Source organism: Scomber japonicus, chromosome 18 (assembly GCF_027409825.1).
Source record: "Scomber japonicus isolate fScoJap1 chromosome 18, fScoJap1.pri, whole genome shotgun sequence".
Taxonomy (NCBI): domain Eukaryota; kingdom Metazoa; phylum Chordata; class Actinopteri; order Scombriformes; family Scombridae; genus Scomber; species Scomber japonicus.
The window spans coordinates 10,774,613-10,798,683 of record NC_070595.1 but is presented as its reverse complement, the minus strand read 5'-3'; the positions used below and the strand labels follow the sequence as shown (position 1 = coordinate 10,798,683).

The 24,071-nt window shown below is 39.5% G+C and overlaps 1 protein-coding gene across 1 annotated transcript; it reads right to left on the bottom strand.

The window, feature by feature from the left end:
* Positions 1-126: 126 nt before the first annotated feature.
* card11 (caspase recruitment domain family, member 11) lies at positions 127-22,200 on the bottom strand. The gene is made up of 25 exons (XM_053337759.1): positions 22,184-22,200; positions 14,983-15,191; positions 14,598-14,735; positions 13,726-13,902; positions 12,291-12,439; positions 11,862-12,041; positions 10,590-10,736; positions 10,045-10,170; positions 9,412-9,606; positions 9,137-9,283; positions 7,925-7,997; positions 7,590-7,780; positions 7,357-7,463; positions 7,147-7,193; positions 6,884-7,007; positions 6,540-6,708; positions 6,165-6,291; positions 5,846-6,089; positions 5,303-5,387; positions 4,839-4,934; positions 4,042-4,159; positions 2,663-2,845; positions 1,911-2,032; positions 1,093-1,208; positions 127-559 (listed from the first exon to the last, which is right to left on the bottom strand). The coding sequence occupies exons 2-25, from the start codon at positions 15,179-15,181 to the stop codon at positions 355-357; spliced, it is 3,465 nt and encodes a 1,154-aa protein (XP_053193734.1). The 5' UTR covers positions 15,182-15,191; positions 22,184-22,200; the 3' UTR covers positions 127-354.
* Between the last annotated feature and the right edge of the window lie 1,871 nt (positions 22,201-24,071).

Here is a 24,071-nt window from a genome sequence, read left to right as displayed (position 1 = left end):
ACAGGACTGGATTTTAGTCACTAGAGGGCAGTGTCACCTGGTTGAAGTAGAATGAGGCACTAATTGCACATGATGGACTGTGAACACTTTCAATTTAGATGCTTAACTTTTAGACAAAGGAAGCACTTTTCTGATTGTTTCCATCTGTTTATTTCTCCAAAACAAGGGAAAGACACACATTTACAAAATATATATATAATGCATTTATTTTAAGCCTATAACTGAGTGAGTGTCCATGTGTGTTTTGAGTCTGAGCATAAATATAAACGTTAAAAAAAGCATGATGTACAAGGTTGTTTGTGTTTTACGGTGCTCAACATGCACAGCACCCAGTGTGTATCTGTGTGTGTGTGTCTAGAGGAGGTCCTGCTCCACCCAGACAGTCTTCTTCTGCTCCTCAAGTATTCGGTCTTTGATGACCCTGATGAGGTCATCTGGCCCAGCCCAGGCCTCGGGCTCCAGGCTGGCATAAAGGCAAGGGATGCCCTCTAGCTCCTTCTCTTTTGCCCGACACGACCTTACAAACTCATCCTCTGACTCCACGCGCAGTGGCAACTTCCTGTGTGGACAGGAAACAGGAAGTGGTGGTGGTGAGTGCGGTGATGTCTGGAAGCCAGTAAACTCTGCAGAAGTGGTCTATGTGCTTTGTTGTGCAGTAATTCTCAGAAAGACTGACAATAATCACATGCTGGATGACTATTTAAAGGCAAAATCCACCAGAAAATATGACATGCATTAGGCTTTGTTCACAGAGTAATAGATGTTTTTTGAGTTGCTGGTATTTCTACTGACATTATCACCAGCAAACCAGACTGAAAAGCAGCCACAGGACGATTCTCAGTTTTGTGGAATAAGTTACCGTTTCACACCTATGCTGAAGTTTGTGCAGTAAACCTCACAGATCAACATTGTGAAACAGTTTTAAGAGTCAAATAACAGACGTGTCCTTTAGTGGGCTTTACAGACACTTCAATTTAATCTCACCTCCAACTTGGAATCACAACGTCATGCAAAGACTGACGTATGTTCATAGCTGGAAAAAGGTTTGTGGCTGACATTTGTGGCTACGAGGCTCCGTTGAGACAAACTTACTTTAACTTCTTGACATTTTTCTCGCAGATCTTGACGGAGATGATGATTGGGTAGATTTCTCTTCTCAGAAGATCTTTGACGCAACTCAACTCAGCCTCCAGCAGGCAGTGTTTGCCCTGGTGACAGATTGGAAAAATGGGCGTTACAAACATATAACTGATTTTTACTATATACTGCTGTCACATGAATGAACGTGGACGACACACATAACATATTAAAAAATAAGTATTATTCTGAAGGCATTTTCCTGGTTGATCAGATTTTAAATGGCATAGAGGTACTTTTCAAATAATGTGAAAAGGAACAAAATGAATCAGAAAATCACAACTTTTCCATTCATTCAATTGCCATTCATTGTTTGTAGATTTTTGGTAGACACCTTGGTTTACCAAAACTCTACAAAAAATGAAGCATACGTGGGTTAAAGGTTCAAGATTGTTCAAGAGGTTAAAAAATACACTTATCCATTTCCTTGCTGAGAGTTAGATGAGAAGATAAAAATGACTTGCTGATTTTTATCTTTGCAAAATTTGAATATGAACATCCGATGATAAGACTTCAGGAAGTTTCTTCATCCAGTCCAGAAGTAGTCCAGCATGTGTCCCCCATAAAATTACACCTTTTCAGCTTTCAACATATAACGTGTTCATCTCTGACTGAACCAGTGTGTTTGCCCCTGCTTTCCATCTATACTATTTATTCTAAGCTAACTGGCTGCTGGCTGTAGCTTCATATTTCGCGAATTGTCATGAGAGTGGCATCGATCCTCTCATCTAACCCTCAATGAGGAAATGAATTAGTTGTCAGTAATAGCCCACCTTGGCAGCGACAGCCTCTATATTTTCTCTGGTGATGCATTCAAATGTGGCGTAATTCTCTTTGTAGTGAATGAAGGGCTCCACATTCTGTTTCAGATGAAACTCCTCTTTGGACAGTGTGTCTACACAAAAGATAAGGATAAAGTAAAGTACAATACAATGTAAAGAACACATTACACAAACCCTGAAAAGTGTTGAGACATTGCAGGCAATAAGAAGAGGAACAGAAACTTGTGAGGGTTTTACCCTGGGGAATCTCTGCATAACTAAGACATCACACAGTGTTTTGACTTGCCAGATGTTCAGCTCTGTACACCGCCAATTTGTATATGACCTCTTTGTGCTAGCAGCAGTTGATCCTTACAGTGACTGACAGTACTAGCAGCTGATTCAGCTGTAATATCGAAAATAGTCATTGATTGAGATTTCTTTTCATCTGTGCCATCATCACCTTTATCTTCTAAATAATCAACTAGGCCATCTTCCATCCTGCCTCCGCCATCTCTCTGGTTACACTTTTTAACATTTACACCACAGTGCAGTACAATACCTGACCTGGATCACAACAGCAGCATCCCTCTCGCTGCCTCTCTCCATTTACTACTACCTGCCTTCTGCTATCTCTTCTATCTTTGAATCACAATAGGTTAAAGCACAGGATGCCGCTTGGATAGAAGGTGGAAATATTGTTTGGACAGACAATAAGATGATATATTTTGCAGTGAGTGTGCAAATTCCCACCACGCACTGACCTGGTTTGCAGGTATTAAAGTCCATGGCTCCCCCCATGTTAAGTATTTTCTGGATAATGGTTTTGGCTAGAGCAGTGGGAGTGAAGAGAACTGGTCTTCTCCTCTGAGTCCGCTGTGGGGTGACAGGACTGTAGGGGATCAGGTTGAAACTCCTGCTCAGTTCACTGTCTGGGTCAGCAGCTTCTGTTTCCAGGCAAGACAGCACACATACAAAGAGAGGAGCACATAGTGATACACTCACTAACAAGAATACCTGTAGGTTCATACTTTGACTAAGAAAGATGATTTAAACTTTAATCCAATCTCTACCCTTTGTACTTTATCATATTTTTCATACATCTTCAAGATTTTTATATTCATTCACAGACTGAAAACAGACCTGCATTAAAACAATGCAATGGATGCGTTGGTGGAGGCATGTTAGTGAGACATGAAATACAATCCAAGTGGGACAGCTTGAGTAGCAGATCTGGGAATTTGAAGATTGTAAGATGCCAAAACTCTGCACAGTGATTACAATTCTCACATATAAGATTTTACAACTCTGGAATTCCACACACAGCAGCAGTTATTTTGTCTCTGGTCATGCTGATTGCATGGAATATGCACTTGCATGCAAATTATTTGCTGACGCAGCATCCTGCCAGATGATATATTGGAGTTGAGTAACAATTTTTTTGCCAGACGAGACTGATTTATTTCAAGCAGCCACGTGCTCTGCTTGGGACACTTACTTCTTCACTGACACTGCTTTCTAAGTATTATTTTCCAAGTAACACTTCAGCTACTTTCTTATATATATACCTGACATTTAACTGCACTATTTGCACTTCAGCTGAAATTTCAACTATTTTTACCACTTTCACATGAACTGATATCTTAGCTGTTTTCGTCTCTAACTCTTCAAATGGCAACATACGTGTTTCCCCCCCGCTTATATGACAACTGACATTTCAACAGCATGTCTTTCTGTTCAGTGGACATTTCAACTTCTCTCAATGCTTACGATTCCACTGCACTTTCACTTCTCTCTTCACATTTGAACAACAGCAACAAAAAGAAAAAAACTTCACCTGGTTTTGAACTCTCATAACTTCCACTGTTCGTATACATTTATCTCCAGCTGCAACATGTATTTCAGTTCATATACTCGAACTAGCACTCATTTATTTCAGTACTTTCACTTCAGTTTACACTTTTATGCTTCAACTGAAATTTAAAAACCTCTCATCACTTATAGTTTAGTTAGTAATTTAACTACTTTCAGTGTTTGTATTTTGACCTGGACTCTAAATACGATTTCAATTCAACGTTTCAGTGTTTCTTGTGGTTGCTGACGTGGAGTTCTATTTCCCCCCCTGCAAGCGCTCTGAACCCACCTTCAGGTCTAAGCGACTCAAAGCCTTGTCTGGGTAGTGTTGTGTTGCCTGAGTTGATGATCCTCACGCGCTCATTGCTGTTCATCCGCTTATACTTGATATCCACCCTGCTGACAAACTACAAATCAAAACAGACACCGGAAAAAGTGTTATCGGAGGCTTAGATACACAGATTTTTTTTTTTAATGCAACACATTTAAGGAAAATGATGATTCAATCTTTAATATGTGGGTATTTGAAAGGTTGTATATGAGATTACTATCATAGCATTAATGGTTCCATTTTGACATCAAAGTCCTTACTGTGACTGTTCACTTTACAGTCACCATTTTGTCATAATACATGTTATTGCAGAGTGGGCTGCTTAGGATCCCTGCCACAGAATGAGCTGGAGAGGAACGTGGTGTAGTCTTATTTTAGCAGAAATAAACATGTTTAGAAAATTCTGAGAATACAAGAATACCTGAATTATTAAAGATCCCCTCCAGACAAAATTCTCTTATTGCATACAGGATCACGACTAGCTTCCAAACAAGTTGCGATGTCACAAGAAAGCAGATGAATGTGAAAAAAAGCTTTCTAGTATCAAACTCTGCACAGTCAAACATCCAAGTGGAATAATAAAATATAAGTTGAGGAGGGCTTTAAGATTGTTATGGATGTTAAAACCGTGCTCCGTTGACTGTAAAGTACATTTTGTAACACTCTGAGTCTGTATGTTGCAACATGGCTTCATCATCACACTGAACAGACTGAGGCTTGTTATGCAACAGGAGGGTTTGTTTGTGCTTCATTACCTGCAGGATCTGAGTGAGGAAGATGCTGGCTCTGGACAGGCGTGGGCTGGCTTTGGGATCAGGCGTGGGGCTGCCTTCTTCTGGTTGTAGAGAGTTCTGCACAGGCACATATACACAACACAGGAGAATATGTGTATGAACATTTTTGGGTCATCGAGTATCTATTGCCACTGACTCTAATCTATTGATTTTCATTATATTTCTTCTTACTTTTCCATAATACAAAATGTACAGTGCACACTTATACTACAGTAGGCCAAGGAGAATAGCTCTGCTTGAAAAATAAGACAAAAAAAAGCATACCCAACATAATTTAAACAGATTTAGATGACAAAATGACTGTGAACTATGTATCCTAGAATAGTTGCATAAGCATTTTTGTCTAAGTCAAACAGGAATATGTTCGTATATTAATGCCATTCATTCAAATATATGTATAATTAAAAATGTAGGGAAAATCTTACCCTTGTGTTGCGATATATTTCATTGTCTTCTTTCCCCCCTCGACACACTAACTTCTGTATCTTCACTAGGAGCAGCTGCTGGGCCCTACATTCACACACATTTAAACAGAGAGCAAAAACAAAACGTGCTATCATTTAAGAATCTGTCGTGCCTCAAACAGCTTCCTGTCATTCTTGTTGACAAGAACAAATTGTGTGGCTCAAGTGTGAAAATGTGTGTGTGTGTGTGTGTGTGTGTGTGTGTGTGTGTGTGTGTGTGTGTGTGAGGGTGTGCTTGTGTGTCTGTAGATGGGATTTTGCTGTTGCGTTGTGGAGATCAGTGAAAAATTAAGATCCTGAAAGCAGAAGTAGAACCCTTATATTGCTAATGTTTGCATGTTTTCTCAAATGTAGCAGCATAAAAGCAGAATAGAGCAATGGTGCTCGGTTATGTCAAACATGCAGGCGTTGTATCAAAAAAAAAGATTTCATCCATCTCACATTCTTCAGTCAGAAAAATGTAAGAATATTAGTACTATCATATTTAAAAGAAGTGCTGTGTACCGTGAGTTGCTGGGTATAGTGCCACTGTCGCCCTGGTCCAAGCCGGTGTAGGGGTCCACACGTGCACACAACCACTCACAGCGGCCCTGGTGCCTGGTGTCCAGGACATGCACCACCTCGTCACAACGCACGCTCAGAGAACAGCTGTCTGATTGGCCAGAGATGTTGAGGTTGACCCGTATGTAGAAGGAGTCGCCAGAAGCCAGTGTGCCATCCACTAAGTCCCTCTGAAGGCGACGGTAAGCTGCAGCACACATTTGAATTTAAACACAAAAATCTTAAATTTAGCTAATCTGCCAAGACCAATAAAAACACTTACAGTCATAGTTGGCCCGATAGTGCAGCTTGATTGGTCCAGAGCAGTGCTGCAGTGTCCAATGGGCTTCTTCCTGAGTGCTGGTATCCAATGAAATTCTTTGGTTCTCCCCACGAATGCACCCTTCAAGCTGCTCAGACAATCACATCACAAGACGGATGAGTAAAGCATTCATGTTTGTGGTGTGTTATGTCTTTTGTTAATTAGTCCCTCACTTACAGAGAAGACAAACAGAACATTCTTCTAGAAACATAAATACAGTACATGTCTTTGCTCTTATTAATTCACTTCCATTCGAATAGACAAAATGAACCTCACTGAACTTTTTATTTATCATGAGTAAGAATGCTGCTCACATCACAGCGGTAGACTACATACCAGCAGGAGGTGGTGGCCCTCTCGAAGCCCCACCCTCTCAGCGATGGAGCCCGGCTGGACGAATGAGATGAAAATACCACTGTCGTTGCCGCCGACCAGAGTAATGTCCTTCAGCAGGTTGTCCCCTAACAAAGATAACTCCTGTACCGGCTTCAGGGATGAACTGATCCTAGAGAAGGAGGACAAAGAAGGACGAAATGGCCTGCACAGACACACACACACACACACACACACACACACATACACACACACAGACAGAAAAGTGTGACCGTGAACATGTTTGTAAGTATATTTGATTTGCAATGAATCGTGTGTACATGAGTGCATGAGTGACTGTACTGTACCTCTCCAGAGAGAGTTTCCTGAAGATATTGTTAACCTGCTCCAGATCATAACTGTCCATCCCTTCCGACTGATGGGAGGAGGAGGATGAGTGGACAGAGGGTGGGCCGCGCTGCACTTCATCCTCTAAGAAGAGACAGACATAAACCGGAATGAAAGGGAAGAGCAAAAAGATGGATTTTTTTTAAAGTATAGACTACCAGATCAAAAACAACACTTGATGCTCTTGTAGTAAATGTGTTAAATAATTTTAAGTGTACTTTACCAAACTCCATTTCCATGTTGTCACTATCAAAGGTATCATAAGAGAGGCTGAAAGAGACCAAACATCAGACTACTTTAAAGCCATTCATAATAGGGAATCAAATGCAAACCTACACATATTCTTAAAAAAACATGACTGATTGATTGCACTTGTAGATGAATAACACTTGGATTAAATTACATGTACAGTCTGGTATGGGTCTGTGACTACCTGCGAGGTTGGAAGTCATGTTCTTTCTCCCTCTCTCTGCGGTACAGCGATGCTTTCTCAGGTGGCTCAGGGAGTGTGGACAGGATGCTGTCGTTACGGTAACGCAGCTGTGGATTTTGTGAGTGAAGAAAGCAGAAGTCATTGCAAATTTGAAAACTCATGTATGTCAGTCTAATCATGTATTAGAGTGGGGAAAAGTTCCAGATGAAACACTTCAAAAGAGTAGTCCTCACCATATTTTGCCTGGTGGCTTGATCCATCACGTTGAAGAGGAGCGGGGAGCAGGATGGTAAGGAAGTGGACAGAGGGGGAGCCGAGCAGGGGGGGTATGTAGGTGACAATGGGAAGCTGGGCGAGGGAGGGAGGGAGCTGCTGGTCATGTGCGTGTTTGCCGCCTGAATCTCCAGGAAATCTCCTCCATTGCCTGACAATGCGGAAACAAAGGAGACACATGTGGATAAACTTGCACAGGTTGAATGTGAGGGTTACGATGAAATACATGAATAAATTGGGGTTAGGATTAGGGTTAGGGTTTAAGGTTAGGGTTATAAATATAACTGTGTGTTACCTGCAGACTGCGTGGCCTCTGAGTTGATTGGAAGCACTCTGGGTTCACAGACTGGAGACTTAACTCTAAAATTCTAAAATACAAAACAATGAAAGCTTTTTAATCAGAGTGATTTCAATACTGCACATAATGTTTGGAACAGATTACTTCAAGACAATTATTTGCAATGTTAAACCACTTTTTGAGCCAACAGAAAAAAAGCCGGCACTGATTGTGTTTGCGATCACCTTTCAGGTTTTCTTTTTGATTTCACTTCAGCCAAATTTCATGTAATTTCATCCCTGCACAATTAAAATTAACTTTGAGCAGGAGTAGGGAAAGATCTTGTCTTTGTTTGCTCAGAGCATACATGTGATTAACCATGTCATCACTTGAGAGCTGCTCTTTGCTATAAGTAGCTTAATAAATGTGTGTTATTGATCACCAGACCCAAACGAAATCTAGAGACTTTTCAGCTATGATCCAGGATGAAAATCTGCAGAAATCTGTGGAATGTTTTTTTGCTTGTAATTTGATAGATAATATTTATTTAAGATCAGAAAGTTAGTTTTATGTGAATTAGAGCTCAGCCACATTGTTCTGGGAACGAAAACAAGTTGTTGCCCACTGATATCAAAACATGTATCTCTTCTTGTCTTTGCTCATATTTGTTTTGTTAGCTACTATGACTCACAAATTTGTTAGCTACTATGACTCACGAAAAAACTTGTGTGGTTTTATATGTCCAGTGTGGCCGGTTACTTACACAAAGTCACATTCGATTGGGTGAACTTTTGTAAATGCCTATGAGCACATTATGAGCAAACATTTGAGACTATTTTGCAGAAAAGGGGTTAATAAAAGGGTAATAATGTTAAAATTCTGATTTTATGACATATTTGGCATATATTAAGAGATAAATAAACAATTAACACAGGGACAGGATTAAAAGCGGGAAAAAGTAATTTTCATTCCACCATGTCTTGACATTTTGAGTTTTACAAGTAGCATCTTTATTGGTAGAAAATAAAGTGTCGCAATTCTGCAGGCGCAGATTTCGTGTGGGCCTGTTGATCACACTTGCTGAAGTACTTTTTTACTTTTAAGTTGGGTGCTTGGAGCAGTCTTAAGTGTAATTCTTGAAGTTTGATGAATACGGAGCATGGAACCTGCCATAATGCCTAATAAGTAAGTAAGTAAGTAAGTAAGTAAGTGTGAGTTGTAGACCCCTGCCTTGAGGTTGGGTCTACGTTTGAGGCGAGGCTCCTCAACTATAAACTTATCCTCTGGCGACTCATCACTGGACCACTCTGATTGGCCCGGGACAGGTTTATACTCTTCCGTCTGAGAGATGATAGTAGGCATGTCCCTCGGTAGAGTCTGAGAGAAATAAAAAAGAATGGAAACATTTTCGAAATTAGACATTGGAACAAAATAATGAAGCAATAGTTGAGATAGCATGTGAGTATTCATCATATGTAATAAATGTATGCTCATGTATGTCTAACCTGGTCCAGAACAATGTCCTTAGACAGCCGTCGTAGGCGAGACTCCAGTGTGACCAGTTTTGCTTCTTTGCGCACCATCTCGATGTGGAGTTCATCGCTCTTCTCCTCCAACTCTCTGATCTGTTTGCGATATTTGTCTTTGTCAATGAGACTCTGAGAGAAGTGGTGCTGGGCCTCGTCTCTGGCTCGAAATGCCTGTAACAGAGTAGAAATGAGGTTTATAATCACACACAAACTGTTGTAGAAACTATATCGTACTATAGGAAAGAGACTGGTTTGCAGAGATAAGATAAGCAGAGCTACAGAAGTCAAAACACATATCAATATCTCCTGTTATTTTCCCCAACCCCAGCTTGCTTGTAACCTCATTCTCCCTTATCATCCCAAAACTGTCCTTGATATCCTGCATTCTCACGCACAGAAAACTACCTTACCTAATTGACCTCTGCAATACCATAAAACCAGGCAAAAAGGCTGGTAGACATGATGTGAAGTTACAAAAAACCTTAAATGTACTCCATACTTTTGTGTGTATGTGTGTGTGTGTGTGTGTGTGTGTGTGTGTGTGTGTGTGTGTGTGTGTGTGTGCGTGCGTGCGTGTGTGTGTGTGCGTGTGCGTGTGTATGTTCTCACTTGGTCCCTCTCCTTCTCCACCTCCTCTAGCTGTATGGAAATGGTGTCCATGCGGTTACGATACATCTCACAGTCTTTCTGCAGTGTGGAGCACTTCAGCTCCAGATCCTCCTTCTCCTCCAGGTACTGTACACACACACACACACACACACACACACACACACACACACACACACACACACACACACACACACACCAGTGTTATTTAAAGTTAATTACACAAAGAAAAGAGAGAGGAAGAGAAACACAGAGGGAGAAAGAAGAAAGACCAGATTATGTAGAAAGAGGCCTGAGATGGGGGTTTCTGCAAAGGGTGTGTTTCACAGATGGTCTCGTGGGCATTAGGCTCTCTGGTCATGGGTTTGTGTTTCCAGGGTGTGCTTTCGCTATCCTTTGTTTGTCCCCAGCCTGCTTCAGATTCATGCAGCTCCAAACGACCATACATTCGAACACAGATTCAAACAAGCAATCGCCTAGTTACAAGACCACATGTCTAACGTCCACATCGGGGAATATGAACTTGCTTGTATGTGTGTGATTGTTACCTTGTCTCGTAGTTCCTCTGCCTGTCTGATTTCTTCATGGAGGTTGTAGAGGCGGTTGATCAGATCTTGTCTATCTTCTAGCGCTTCTTGTCTGTCGTGCTCCAAAATGTCAAGAATGGCCTTGTCTGATGCAGGTAGTGGACCAGGCTAGGTATTAAGAAACAATGAAACTTGTATAACTGGCTGCTGGATCATTTTTAATGAACAGTCACATGGCAACTATTAGAAAGGACAGAAGCTTCAGGAGAACTTAAAATATAGTGGAGCATTTTGAAGTTAAGAGTCGGTGGAGAGCTAAACAGAGCTAAAAGCATAGTTAATATTGGACATACATTCATCAGGTGGCCGGAAACATGACTTTAATTGAATGCTAATGTTGCTCTGTGTCTGCTGTAAGTGTAAATAGGCAACTGTTTGCTAACTTGCTAGCAGTATCAAGGAGTTCACAGTTTGTTTCACTGCCCTGAAGTCACCAGAAAAATCAATTACCTTTAGCTTCCACACAGAAAATGATTGTGTGTAAGAATGCTCAAAATACTTCAATATAATTTTCCTTGCAGGTCTTGATTAAACAAATCCCAAAGCATCAAATATAAAATGGCAAACTGGAAATGGGATACTCTTTCACCATGGGACTTGTAGCTGTGGCTCTCAGCTGCTAAAATATGAACCAAAAATGGCTACTCTATAGTGAACATCATCTCCAGGGTTGTTCTAATCCAGTTTTCTGTAGCTGAGAGTGGCTCAATACTGCCTCACTGACTGAGATCAAGTCCTCCTTGGGCTCTTGTCTATCTTCTAGCACTTCCTGTCTGTCATGCTCCAAAATGTCAAGAATGGCCTTGTCTGATGCAGGTAGTGGATCAGGTTGGGTATTAAGAAACACACATATCAATAACAATGAAACTTGTATAGGCTCTGCACTTGGACCAGTCAAGCTTGGCAGTAGGCAAAAAGGAAATGTTACACAAAGCAGTTCCGCTTTACTGACTGTGAAACATTTATAGATGCAAGTATGACCCTGCAAAGCGTGGAAGGCACAGGGCATGGTTAACTTACGCAACAACTAAAACTTATTCAGCAAAGTTTCAGGAGGAGGACCACACATCAACTACTAACCTTTCACCATTCCTATAAATACCACTTAAAACTCTCTACCCCCTCACTCATATTCCCTCATTCTCTCTTCTTGTTTCTTTCTGATTCTTCCTGTGTGTGTGTGTGTGTGTGTGTGTGTGTGTGTGTGTGTGTGTGTCTCAGTCAAGGCCGCACCTGGATGATGGACTGTAGTTCCTGTAGTTTAATCTTAAGCATCTCATTCTCTCTCTCCAGCTCAAAGATCTGCTCCCTCTTTGGTCGGTTCTCTATGTCGTTCTTCAGCTTTAGACTCTGCCTCCTTTCCATCTTACACTCTTCTTCCACTTTGTTCAGCCTGTGCTTCAGGTGATCAATCTATACATTCAGAAAGGACAGATCAGGAAATGAATAGTTAGATATGAATATTAGCATCAAGCTGAGAATGAGATGGACCCAATTGACAATCAACTTGTGAAGTCTAATTTCTGGTCTAGTAGAAGAAACTGTAGATGTATGTGTGTAAATATGAGAGTGTGTGTGTGTGTGTCTGTTTTTTTTTCAAATAAACAAGGTGATGACAATGTATATCTGTTCATAATCAAGCATCCACGTGTCTGTCAGTACCTCCAGCTGTAGGTCTCTGCTCCTCATCACTGCCATGTTCTTCTCCTCACTCAGTGTTGCGTACCTCATGGCCAGTTTGTAGTTTTCATCCTTCACTCTCAGCAGCTCATCACTGTAGGTGTTTCTTTCTTCTCTCAACTTGTTGTACCCTGGAGAACCAAACATAGTTATTAATAGTACACGACCAGCATTGTCCAGTTTTACAAACATCACCAGGACTATTTATATCAGTTTTAGCACTAATGGTTAAATGTATAAAAATGTTATGCTTACTTTTTAAATGCAAATACAGAAAACACTAAGAACTGTAATCTTTCATATATTGTAAATCTATGCATTGCTGTAAAGTTATAATGCACATATTTACAGTTTAATATGGAAAGTAACTGAAGTGTCATTAGTGGAGTTGTTTAAGTTTTCAATGTATTATCTTACTTCCTTGTTCTGCTTTTCAGTAATTTATATCTATATGATATCAGTATCATGCATCACTATCATGCAGTTTGTATATCACTATCATGCATCACTATCATGCAGTTTGTATATCACTATCATGCATCACTATCATGCAGTTTTTATATCACTATCATGCATCACTATCATGCAGTTTTTAATTACAGAAAATTAAACAAAATCCAACAACCTCAATCAGGTGATAATACAAATGATACAGGATTTTAAAGGAGTTTCATCTCAATCTTTGAACTTTTGAATTTTCCTTTATCTTCAAGTATTTCTCATCTTATCTGAGTATCTGAATGCACACCAGCATATTTATCAGCTGTTATTTCCTGACATACAGAACACCACTTATCATAAATAGCTGGACGACATGTATACACTCATTAGACAAGAGGATCTGAACCATATCATTATGTCATTTTTGGGCATACTAAGTTCATGTTTTCAGGATGGTTTCGCCCTGAACAGGAAATTTGCAACAAAGTCACACACACACAACTACTATATGTCTTCAGTATTTGATTAAACAGGGAAACTATGTCAGAGACCAGGAGGTGACCTATGTACCCAAATTATTTTTAGCATTTCTTTGAATGTGATTGTGTGTGGTATGCTACCAGAAGGGTTTAACAACACAGAGTATGATAACAAACACCACATTGCCCTAGTTTCATCAATAGACTTTGACAAACAATGTGACTGGCAACTTGGCCTTATTAGACTTAATTGTGGTTCCACTCAACAGGATAAACCAAGCATGTGTGGTGAGGTAGCAGTTTCAGTGCATAGTGGTAAGTTTTTGATTTGGATTTGATGCTCAGAAATTTGAGACACGATGCATCTGTTATTATCCATGTCACCATTTTAAGTATTCTCTGATAAACAGGCCTTAGTAGACAAACAAAGATGGAGAGGCACTTGCACCTCATGATCAAAAAATATCTGCATAACTAATATTAATATGTATTTTTACTCTGTTGGAAGGCCTGAAGTTCCTGGTTGGCCAGCTTTAACTTCTTTTGCTCATCCTCCAGGGTGCAGTTCTTCTTGCTGAGCTCAACCTGTTGCAGGGTCTTGACTTTGGACTGCTGCTGCAGCTTCACCACTTCATTCATTAAGAACTGTGTCAGACCCTCATGACCCTCTTCTACTGAAGTGAGGAAGCATAGAGAAGAGAAGGGGAAAAAACACATCAGATAGTGTAATATGCTATGTATAATATGCCATGTCCTCTATATAAAACATATACCACACACAGGGTTGCGCTGTAAGCTGATATGGATCAATCTCAGACTAAACCTAAACCAGAAGAACAGGATCTTTGAAGTAATGTTTCCACCCTGAACAGAGTTACAATACCCGCTACACAAATGAAGATTAAAGGTGTGTTAAATTGTATAAAAGAAATTAAAGTTTCTTCTTGTTTCCTCAGTTGGGTGTCTGAACTTCACAGTCATCTGCTGAAAATGGAAATTTTCTCTGTGCTCATAAAAAGTTTAAGTGGTGGACCTGTAAGCTTAATTTGCTCATAATTGTTCTGCAGCCAACTTACAACAAGAGTGATGTGGAAAAGTGAGCCTCCACTGCACATTCACTGAGATTGAACTTTATAGTGATTTGCATATTTATAGATTCTAGAATTTTTGATGAGGATGTTTATGGAGTAGATGTAGATTAAATGATTTTCATGGGATAATTTCACTTTTTTGAGGAAAAACAATACCAGACACAAATTATTATTCAAAGTAGAATGTTTTATACACATTTTCCAACATGTGTGGAAAATGTGTAATACACTATGTCATCCTATAAAACCTTTAAGTGCATCTAAAAGGCATGTCTTACCCACGATGGTGGAGAAGCGCCGTGTGGGATCCTTCCCTGTCACCTGCTTGTAGAAATCAGGGTAGTAAAACTCCAGACTCTCCAGAAACACCACGTACCCTCGCTCTCCTTTAGTGTGGAGGATGTCAAGTAGACGGCCTGATAGAAGATTGATTAACATATTTCACAGTCATCACCAAAAACCACAAAAGCACCTACGTTTTATGGATTTCCTCAATCACCTTTCACATTACCATCTCAGCTAAAGAGGAATAAAGTTTGCTGTGTGAATATTTTTACATATATACTAATACTAGTATTACTAGTTTACTAGACTAATACACACACACACACACACACACACACACACACACACACACACACACACACACATCCCTCTACCTACTTGTGCGATTTGCTTTCGAGACGAGCAGCATGGAGTTGAGAATCTCATCCTCATCCTGTTCATCCAGGACTTTGCACTGGCGGAGGTAGGGGGTGATCTTTGCCGGAGCGATGATGCGACACAGATCATAGCGTTTGCACTCCACATTCTCCCACAATGCATCCACATCATTACACGTCCCAGATGTCCCGTTTTCCATTTCATACACCCTGAGAAGCAGGAAAAACAGAGAAGCTCACTGCAAGAGAGATGAGCACAGTGACGTATGTGTGTGTCTGTCAATGATCATGCCTCTTCCTCAGAATGGATACTGTATCTGACAGGGCTGAATTGCATCATGGTACATTGAGGTTAGCTGTTGGTGGAGAAGGTTGCGGAAGTGTCTGTGGTTGTCTCTGAGAGACATTGTCGTAATATTCACACAATTGAACAAAATAGTGAGTGGAAAGAAGGAAGGAACATAGAGTTTATGAGGTCATTGCTTTTGAGTTAACAGGAAAAATGCTGACATCAGGTTTTTATTTAGTTTATGTGACCAGCTGCAAACCTAAGGTAGATCAAAGAAATTTAGACATTAATTGTGCCAGAAGATATACTTCCTCTAGTGCCACCATGGGGGTTAACATTTGTGTTTTTGAGTTAAATGTATTGGAAAGATTGCTATGATATTTGGGATAGACATTCATGGTCCGATTAAGAAGAATTTTAATCACTTTGGTCATCCCTTAACTTATCCAGCTCCATTATCAGGTGTTTTTAATTTGTACAGTACTTTTGTTAAAGGTGCAGTGTGTAGAATTTAGTGTCAACTATCGGAATAGAGTATATGTATGTGAAAATTAGAATTATAGTGTTTTTGTTAGCTTAGAATGAGCCCTTTATGTCTACACTGGGAGCAGGTCCTCTTCCACAAAGGCCAACATGTTCCACTGCCATGTTTCTACAGTAGCCCTAAACGAACAAACCAAACATTGGCTCTAGCAAGGGTTCTTTGTGTTTGTGTTTTGTGTTTTTTGTGAATAGTAGGTTTTCCTGCACACTTGGAATGGGCAGCTGAGTAACCAAGCCAGATGTTTGTTACACAGAACCATCTGAGAATTTGTCCTTGGAAATTGTTTGGAAAAGGGCAGGCACTTTCTAAAAATATTTGTGATTAGATGAACCATCTGCCAATCACTGCCTTACCATGCGAGACAACTGGAATCGCAATGCTGATTTTGAACCGGTGGTCCAGGCATAATTGCATACTTGAAGCCTGACTAGATGGATTTTCAAGCTCAATCTCATAATGTTGTGAAAAGAGGGGTTACATTCTGACCAACCTCACCGCTAATGCCAAATCTTAGATATTGTTCCTTTAAATACATCAAGGCCTATGGGACGTTCCCTTCTGCCTCAGCTATACTTTGTATTAGGTGCTAGCGAGCATGTTAGCATTCTGCCATTATCATTTGGCTCAAAGCAGCGCTGTGCCTATAAGTTGCTAGCTGTAAACTCTTAGGGCCTGATTTACTAAAGGTTTGCGTGTGTAAAAACGTGTGCAAATTTGACATCACCCTCAAAAAATGTGCAAGCTGATCTACTAACGCAGCGCACTGAGGTTTGCATCTTTCAACTGTCCAAGATAGTACGCTGTCCATTTAGTACATTTGCCATAATGAATATGTAATATGAGGCTTTTCAACCCCAGTGTGCAAAATACAGGGAGGAGAAAATGCAAATGTGTTATTTAGCACACGCATTGTGATCTACCAAACCTGAAGGTATTCTTTCTGATGCTAACTGTGTCTATAAATAATATCTTTGAAGGGCAGTTATTAACCGACTGATCACTGCACACAGATGACTTTTGTCACTGTGGAGAGGAGGAGACGGAGGCACAATGACAGAATACGTACAGGACGGAGTTTTTCCACCTGTGTTATCATTTTGGAATGGAATATTTTTGGTTTCTATTGCACCGTGCACGCAATTTAGTACCCACTATTTGGGATCTTATTAAATCAGGCCCTTAGTCTTGTTTCTTTACTAACTACAGGTATAGTTGTACTTACAGTGACGTGGGTGGTAACATTTCTCAAAGAATACTACATATATACTACAAGTCCACAAGACACAAATGAACACCTGCAAATGTTATCATTAATACACTGCATGCACAAATCCATAAAACAGAGTCATATAGTAACTGAAGAAGAGAGCTTTTGTTGGATGGTCAAACTGTTTTTATGTAGGAAGGTGCTTTACAGCCATAGGGATACACTCCTTGAATATGAATATAGAGTATATGACGTGGGACTAAATGACGACTACACTGAATAAACAATAGAACATTATAAACATTATGATCTCTGATGTCAGAGGTAACCACATAACATGGCTGATGTGTTTTGGAAAGTAGCAAATGTTAAGTTTCTGTTATCTATAACTGATAAGCTTCCTACAATACAATAATTGATTCATATCAGCAAAGTAACTGCGCAAGGCTTTTTGAAGTATTAGTTCATCAAGTGAGACGTTGCCCATTTGGTTCCCACACTGTTTCCCCTTAGAAACATAAACTTCAACCAACTGACATTTTTCCATTTCTCTCTCCTGTCTTTCCTTTTTTTTTACTTTTCCAGAGACATATTTCTCTTTATCTTCCTCTTACTCCCACTTGATTTCCTCTCCTTCATTTCACTCTCTCTCTCCGTCTCTTTCTCTCTCACACACACATACTCACACACACACACACACACACACACACACACACACACACACACACTGTCTGTGCATCTCTGGCATTTGCATGCTCTCTGGCTTGTGGGTGTTATCCTATAATCCTGCTTTGTGACTCGTAGCCCACAGTTAGGCAAATTAGGGCTATCTGATGCCATTAATCATGTAAACACACACAATCACACACACCTTTGCATACAACTGTCATCTGCTCGGTGCATGTGAAAATTTCAACTTGTGCTTTTGTACTGCAGACACACAGACACATACTGCTAAATGAATAGGTGGACGATGCAATGTCAGATTTCCTTAAATTCCAACATCACTGTGAGTCAGTGAATGCCTCACATCTTTGGGGGTAAAATTCAGCTTCATTCAGTGACTTTCTCTATTTGCTTTGACTATTGATTCCCAGATATTTGTGTCACCCAGACAGTCAATGAACACAATCAATGATAAGCTACTTTTTAAATGTAGTTTGTGACAGAAATATCACACCTTAACAACACTTCAAGCTATTTTTTGTGTTGTGAGTACACTGCCACAGTCACAGCAGATGATGAAACCACAAGAGTTCAGGCCAACATACATTCATGCTTATGCAGAAGTATGCAGACACACGTTCAAAACACACACACACACACACATGCGCGCACGCACACACACACATACGCACGCACACACACAGACCCTTGCAGTAACCACATATATGTTTCCTCTTTTCTCTTCTCTTATTTGGAGTTCATTTCCGAGAAACTTCATCCTTTCTTCCTCCTTTTCACACCAGATGTGAGTAGTAGCTCTCTTCCTCTATTCTCTTTTCGTCTTCTCAATCATCTTATTTATACTATTGTGGTTAGGGGAGATGAGTGGATTTTTTAACAGTGAGTGTGTGTTTCCCCACACTATACCTTGCATTTTCCCTTTTTCACCACAAGCAACATACTTAAGCAAGCCAGACACACAAACACACAAACACAACTACATATTGTAGGACTCATGCTCTAAAAGCAATGTGGTGCACTGAACAGCAAGGGTCTTTGCTTCATTTTCTCATACCCTGCTCAGTATTTGAACTGTTTACTATTGCCTTGCTCTGCCTTTATGCCTTCAATAGTGGGCTGCAACTACTGATAGCATAAATATGTCTATAAAAACATATTTAGTTATTCTGCTATTTGACTGTGTATTTCCATTTTTGGAGAAGTAACACCAGACTGTTTGCAGTTCAGTGCACTAAAAAAAGCAGTGTTTTATTTCACACATTATGTGTGAGCATGATGTACATTCATTATGCAAATTAGATGTATTATGAATGCATTCATAATAATAATGTATAAATAATAATTCATTTGTAAATGCATAATTACTGGCTAAATTAAACGACTGTAAAAACTCCATATAGAGCATAAGTATAATTTGCATTGCTCTCTAAAGCATGATATTTAAAATGAAACTGATCGTGCAATGGGACCTGCATTTGCATTTTTCCAGTGCCAAATGTTGAGTTTTCACTTCACACTTCTTAATTTGGTTTAATTTTGTTTTACATCGCATTGCTCACATATAATGATTTCATTTATTTCAGTGATTTCAACGGCATAAAATGAACTTTGGACATTTTCCAGCATTGTGTACTCGCTAACAGTGTAGAATTTCAACCAGTAGGGTGTCATGTTTTCAGTATCAGTGGGTAGAGGAGGACAGGATATCAGATATCACGCAACAAGCTGGGTATAAAGAAATTCAAATGATATCTGTGCATAAAAGCAGCGTTCTGAAAATGGCAGTGGGATTATACACCGTGTATCACCTATCCAGTAAATCAGTGGGCTACGTTCTACCAAACTGTCTGGAACATATCATTTAAAGTTGTATAGGAATTTTATTTTTTCTGGTTTTCCTATATCAGTTTGTTGTGATTAAAAATAAGAAAATACTCCTCTAACACTCTTAATTCAAGCGTGATCCAAGTCCAAAATGTAATCTGTGCATATCAATATTTCATGACTGAGAATGAATGATTGCTGAGATTAACCTTTTTAAGTCAAGAAGCAAAATGACTACCAAAATAAAAAAACTGCAGTGTGAGTGCTTGTAGATCTCTGTGGGACAAACACTTCACATAAGTGTATGAAAACATCTATAAGTATATAAATCCAGATGACACAACTTTATAACTCTATAAATTTATAAACTGTGTCTCTTTCTTTTCCATAATGTTTCCACCATGCAGCTATTTTATTTATTCATGATAAACCCAAGCTTAAAAAAATACAACCATTCACACGAACATGGATTTATTGCATTTTGGAAGCTCACCATCAAACCCGTAGGAGTAAAAGGATAAATAAACAGCTGTGTGATATGATAATGCAGCTGACATTATTAAAGGTGTTGATGTGATCCATACTCCTTTATATGTATCCTTCTCATAAACTACAACCAATACACAGCATTCATATTCTATTTCATAATTGTATTGATTTTCATTTCCTTTTTCCCCCTTTTTTGTCTTGTTTCCACTATTTTATTGCTTTTGCTGCCATAAAAGCGTTGCTGCTTGCACTACTTTAGAGGAAATGGAAATTGATTTCCATAGATTTTGCGTTATGCTGCTATTATTATTTCCTGTTGTTTTCATTTCGACCCAACATACTCTTGTGTTTATGTGTAACATAGGTTGTTTGTGACCATTTCATTTCTACGATAAAGAGGTCAGTTAGACACTATATGAAACGAGCGAAGAGTCTGCGTGTTTAGACAAATATCAGTAATTTCCTCTTTGTTTTCACACAAACCACAAAGCCAATTATGTATGAACTTGCCTCACAAACCGTGTACTGTGACCCAGATTTTTTACACTCTCAGCCAACCACAACTAGAAACTACAAAGATGTGTCTCATAATTAGTGTTAGGGGGAAACAAACTGTCCATTACCACATAAATACACTGAAAGTCAGAGTGCTACTGACCAGTGAGCTGAGTAAAGATCATCTGAGATCGTATCAAAAAGTTGACTAGGTCTGATTTCCATTGTCGAAGCGCATACAGTGCATATTATCTGCTAGCTCGTGTTGGAGTGGAAAACACTTGAACATGTAACAGTAGGGAGTAGCAAAGGTGTTCATCATAAAATTAACAATCTTTGAATCCCATTTAGCTGCTTCAGTGTCAGGATCCTGAAATATTTTATGAGTAGAACCAGTGCTTTCCCCACAATGTGCTATAAAAAGGCTAATAAGAGTTACGCAACCCGATCACAATCCATATTAGATTTGTTTGATCTTTTTCTGCTCAGAAGTCAATGCGCACGAGACCACGCTCGAAGACCCTACAGTATGCATAGGGGCTCTGTCCAGGCTTAGATTTAGAGTGCTGGACTGGAATTGGCGGGGCCAGCTGGCTGATGGGCAGATATGATTGGCTCAGGTGTACAAACCATCATAAAGGCTCCCATTGTCCAGCAGAATAGATGAAGCCTGTAGCAATTTGATATGTGGGCTCTGAACGCAGAGATAGAAGGGCTAGAGACACAGAGGAAGAGTGAGGGATGCAGTTTGTATCATTTGCATAATTTAAAGAAAGAAAGGAACAGTCAGCAATGGGTGACTGTGATGAATCATCTTACATCTCTACAATTTCACTTTTAATATGTTAGTCAAAGTTAGGCAGTTCAATTTAACTGACATAATTCAATCCTGCTGTTTCTTCTGCTCTTGTATGGACAAAGGTTTAGAAGTTGCATTTGCTGAATTTTGTCTTCCTGGAGCCTTTTTCTGGTGGTTTGAAAAGTTAATGCATGCTGGTTGCAAGGTGAAAAGTGTGCATGACCTTGTCTCTCTCTCTCTCTCTCTCTCTCTCTCTCTCTCTCTCTCTCTCTCTCTCTCTCTCTCTCTCCCTGCATCTCCTTGATCCTACTCTCACTATGGATCTCATTGTATTCTGCACCTGCTCTCTTGGAATCTGGATTTTTTTTTTTTAATACCGCCAGATAATGTCCTGATGATGGCAGAAGTCAAACTATTGTGTTACCAAAAAAGCTATAAGCCGTGCACAACCCAAGAGGATGTCACCGAAGACAAAGATACACCTTCATAAAAAACCACATGATCTGTAGAAGAATGAACACTCAAATAAGAACAAAGCTTTTAAAGGTGCAAAAACTGACTGAATAAAGATCCTGAAACTGAGAAAACAATATTAATAACTTACAAGAGAAACTTTGATGAGACAAGCATGCATTCTCCTGAAAGTATGAGTAACTTGGCCAGATTGTTTTTTATGACACTAAGGTGACAGGAGACGGTTGTGACATGGCTGTGGTAATATGAGGTGTTCTGACACTTCTAGGACTTCTCGTTTTTTCCATTCAAGACTGGCACACGATCACAAGCGACTCCGGCGTGTTTTCTGACATATTTCTGAATGGATCAACACTCATATATGTATACAACAAGTATGATTTAATCTGCCTACCTGGGATGCGGCGAGGTAAAGTAGTCCGAGGAGTCGAGGGGGGAGTGGTGAGGGGGGGGAAGGAAATCACACTTGGCCTAATAGGCGTGGTGGCTCTTTTATTTTTGTTGCTGTTGTTGTTATTTTTAAAATAAAGAAAGCGGCTGTTTCAGCAAGAATCCCAGGAGCTCAGGTTGCCTCCATTTATCCACGTGAGAGATGAGTTTTGAAGAACTAAAAGAGCGCATGGGAGCTGTGTGGCCCCGACTCACTGCCTGAGATGAAGTTAGACAGACAGAGAGAGTCAAGCAGCAAGTGAGGGTGATGCAGAGAGAGTGAGTGAGAGAGTGAGTGAGAGAGAGAGAGAGAGAGAGAGAGAGAGAGAGAGAGCGGAGGCGGGCGGTGTGATCTCAGATGGAAACAACAAGTTGACTGCAGTGAGGTGAGGAGGAGCTCAACCCCGCAGCTTCTGTGACCAGTCTCACTTTGTGCTCTATGACTGTATGACTGACATCAAATACTGTTACTATGCCAAATACTACAGTATTCAGACAGTCTTGTAGGAACTCTTGATCTTTTTTTTTTTTAATGGGCTTTATGGTATTTTATTAATTTTAAACACTAACATACATACACACACACACACACACACACACACACACACACACACACACACACACACACACACTTAAATCAACAATCACAGCCATATTATATTACATTACATTACAAGATACAAAAAATACTGAGATACTGCATTCTGGTAGCCAAGAGATTCACTCTGAAGGTTAATTAGACTATCTGTAGGGACTCTATATATGTTTATAAGCAACGTAAATAAGTGCATTTACTCAAGTAATGAAGTATAATTGAATTCCTTTTTCTGGTTGTTTTTATACTTCTATTCTACATCAGAGGTCACGTTTTACTCCACAACATGTATGTGACCGTCACATACATGTTGTGGAGTCACATTGTGACGGATATCTTAAGTTGCTTTAAAGAACAGTTTTATATAACAGAAACAGGATGTGAAAGCTTATGAAATACAAAGAAATAAACTTATTTGGATCCTGTACTTAAGCACAATTTGAAATACTGTAAAGTAAAAGTATTATTATCAGCAAAATGTACTTAAAGTATGAAAAGTACTCAATGTGTCTTCTTTTAGACTGTTATAGTATTGTATATTATGTTGTTTGTTTTTATTACTAACAAATACATGCAAGAGCATTTTAATGTTATAGTTTGTCAATGTGGAGCCAATTTTAGACACAATAGTATAGTACTAGTTTTATATAAAAATAGTAATAATAGCATATTTTCAAAAAGAAAATAAAAGAGTAGAAAACTTAAACAACAGCTACAATATTTGAATATCTTGTTTTATGTAAAATGTTAATTTGAAAAGTAGGTTAATTGGCAATTGTTGTGGTTACTATATCTATACTGTGTCTAGTTCATGCCAAAGAAGACAATTCACAGCTTTGTGACTTATGGAAAATGAGCTGATTATTCTGCACAGAAGAAAAGAGACTGGCTCTCACACACACAAGTCAATATTATGTTCATCATTCTCCCTTATCATGCTCTGCTCCCAAAACCTGTCCTTGAGCTCCTGCATTCTCACACCACATTCCTGCTCTTTAGTTGAATCTCTCCACATACACTCTGCCTCTAACTCTTTCACAAAAATGTACCTTTGCTAATTGATCTCTGCAATACCATACGATGTAAAAAGTACAATATTCAACTCTGAAATTAAATGGAATACAAAGTGGCACACAATGGAAATACTCAAGTAAAGTTCAAGTTCCTCAAATTTGTACATGAGTTCAATACTTGAGTAAATGTACGTAGTTACTTTCCACCACTGCTGACCTCTTACAAAGGAGCATTGCAAGTCACA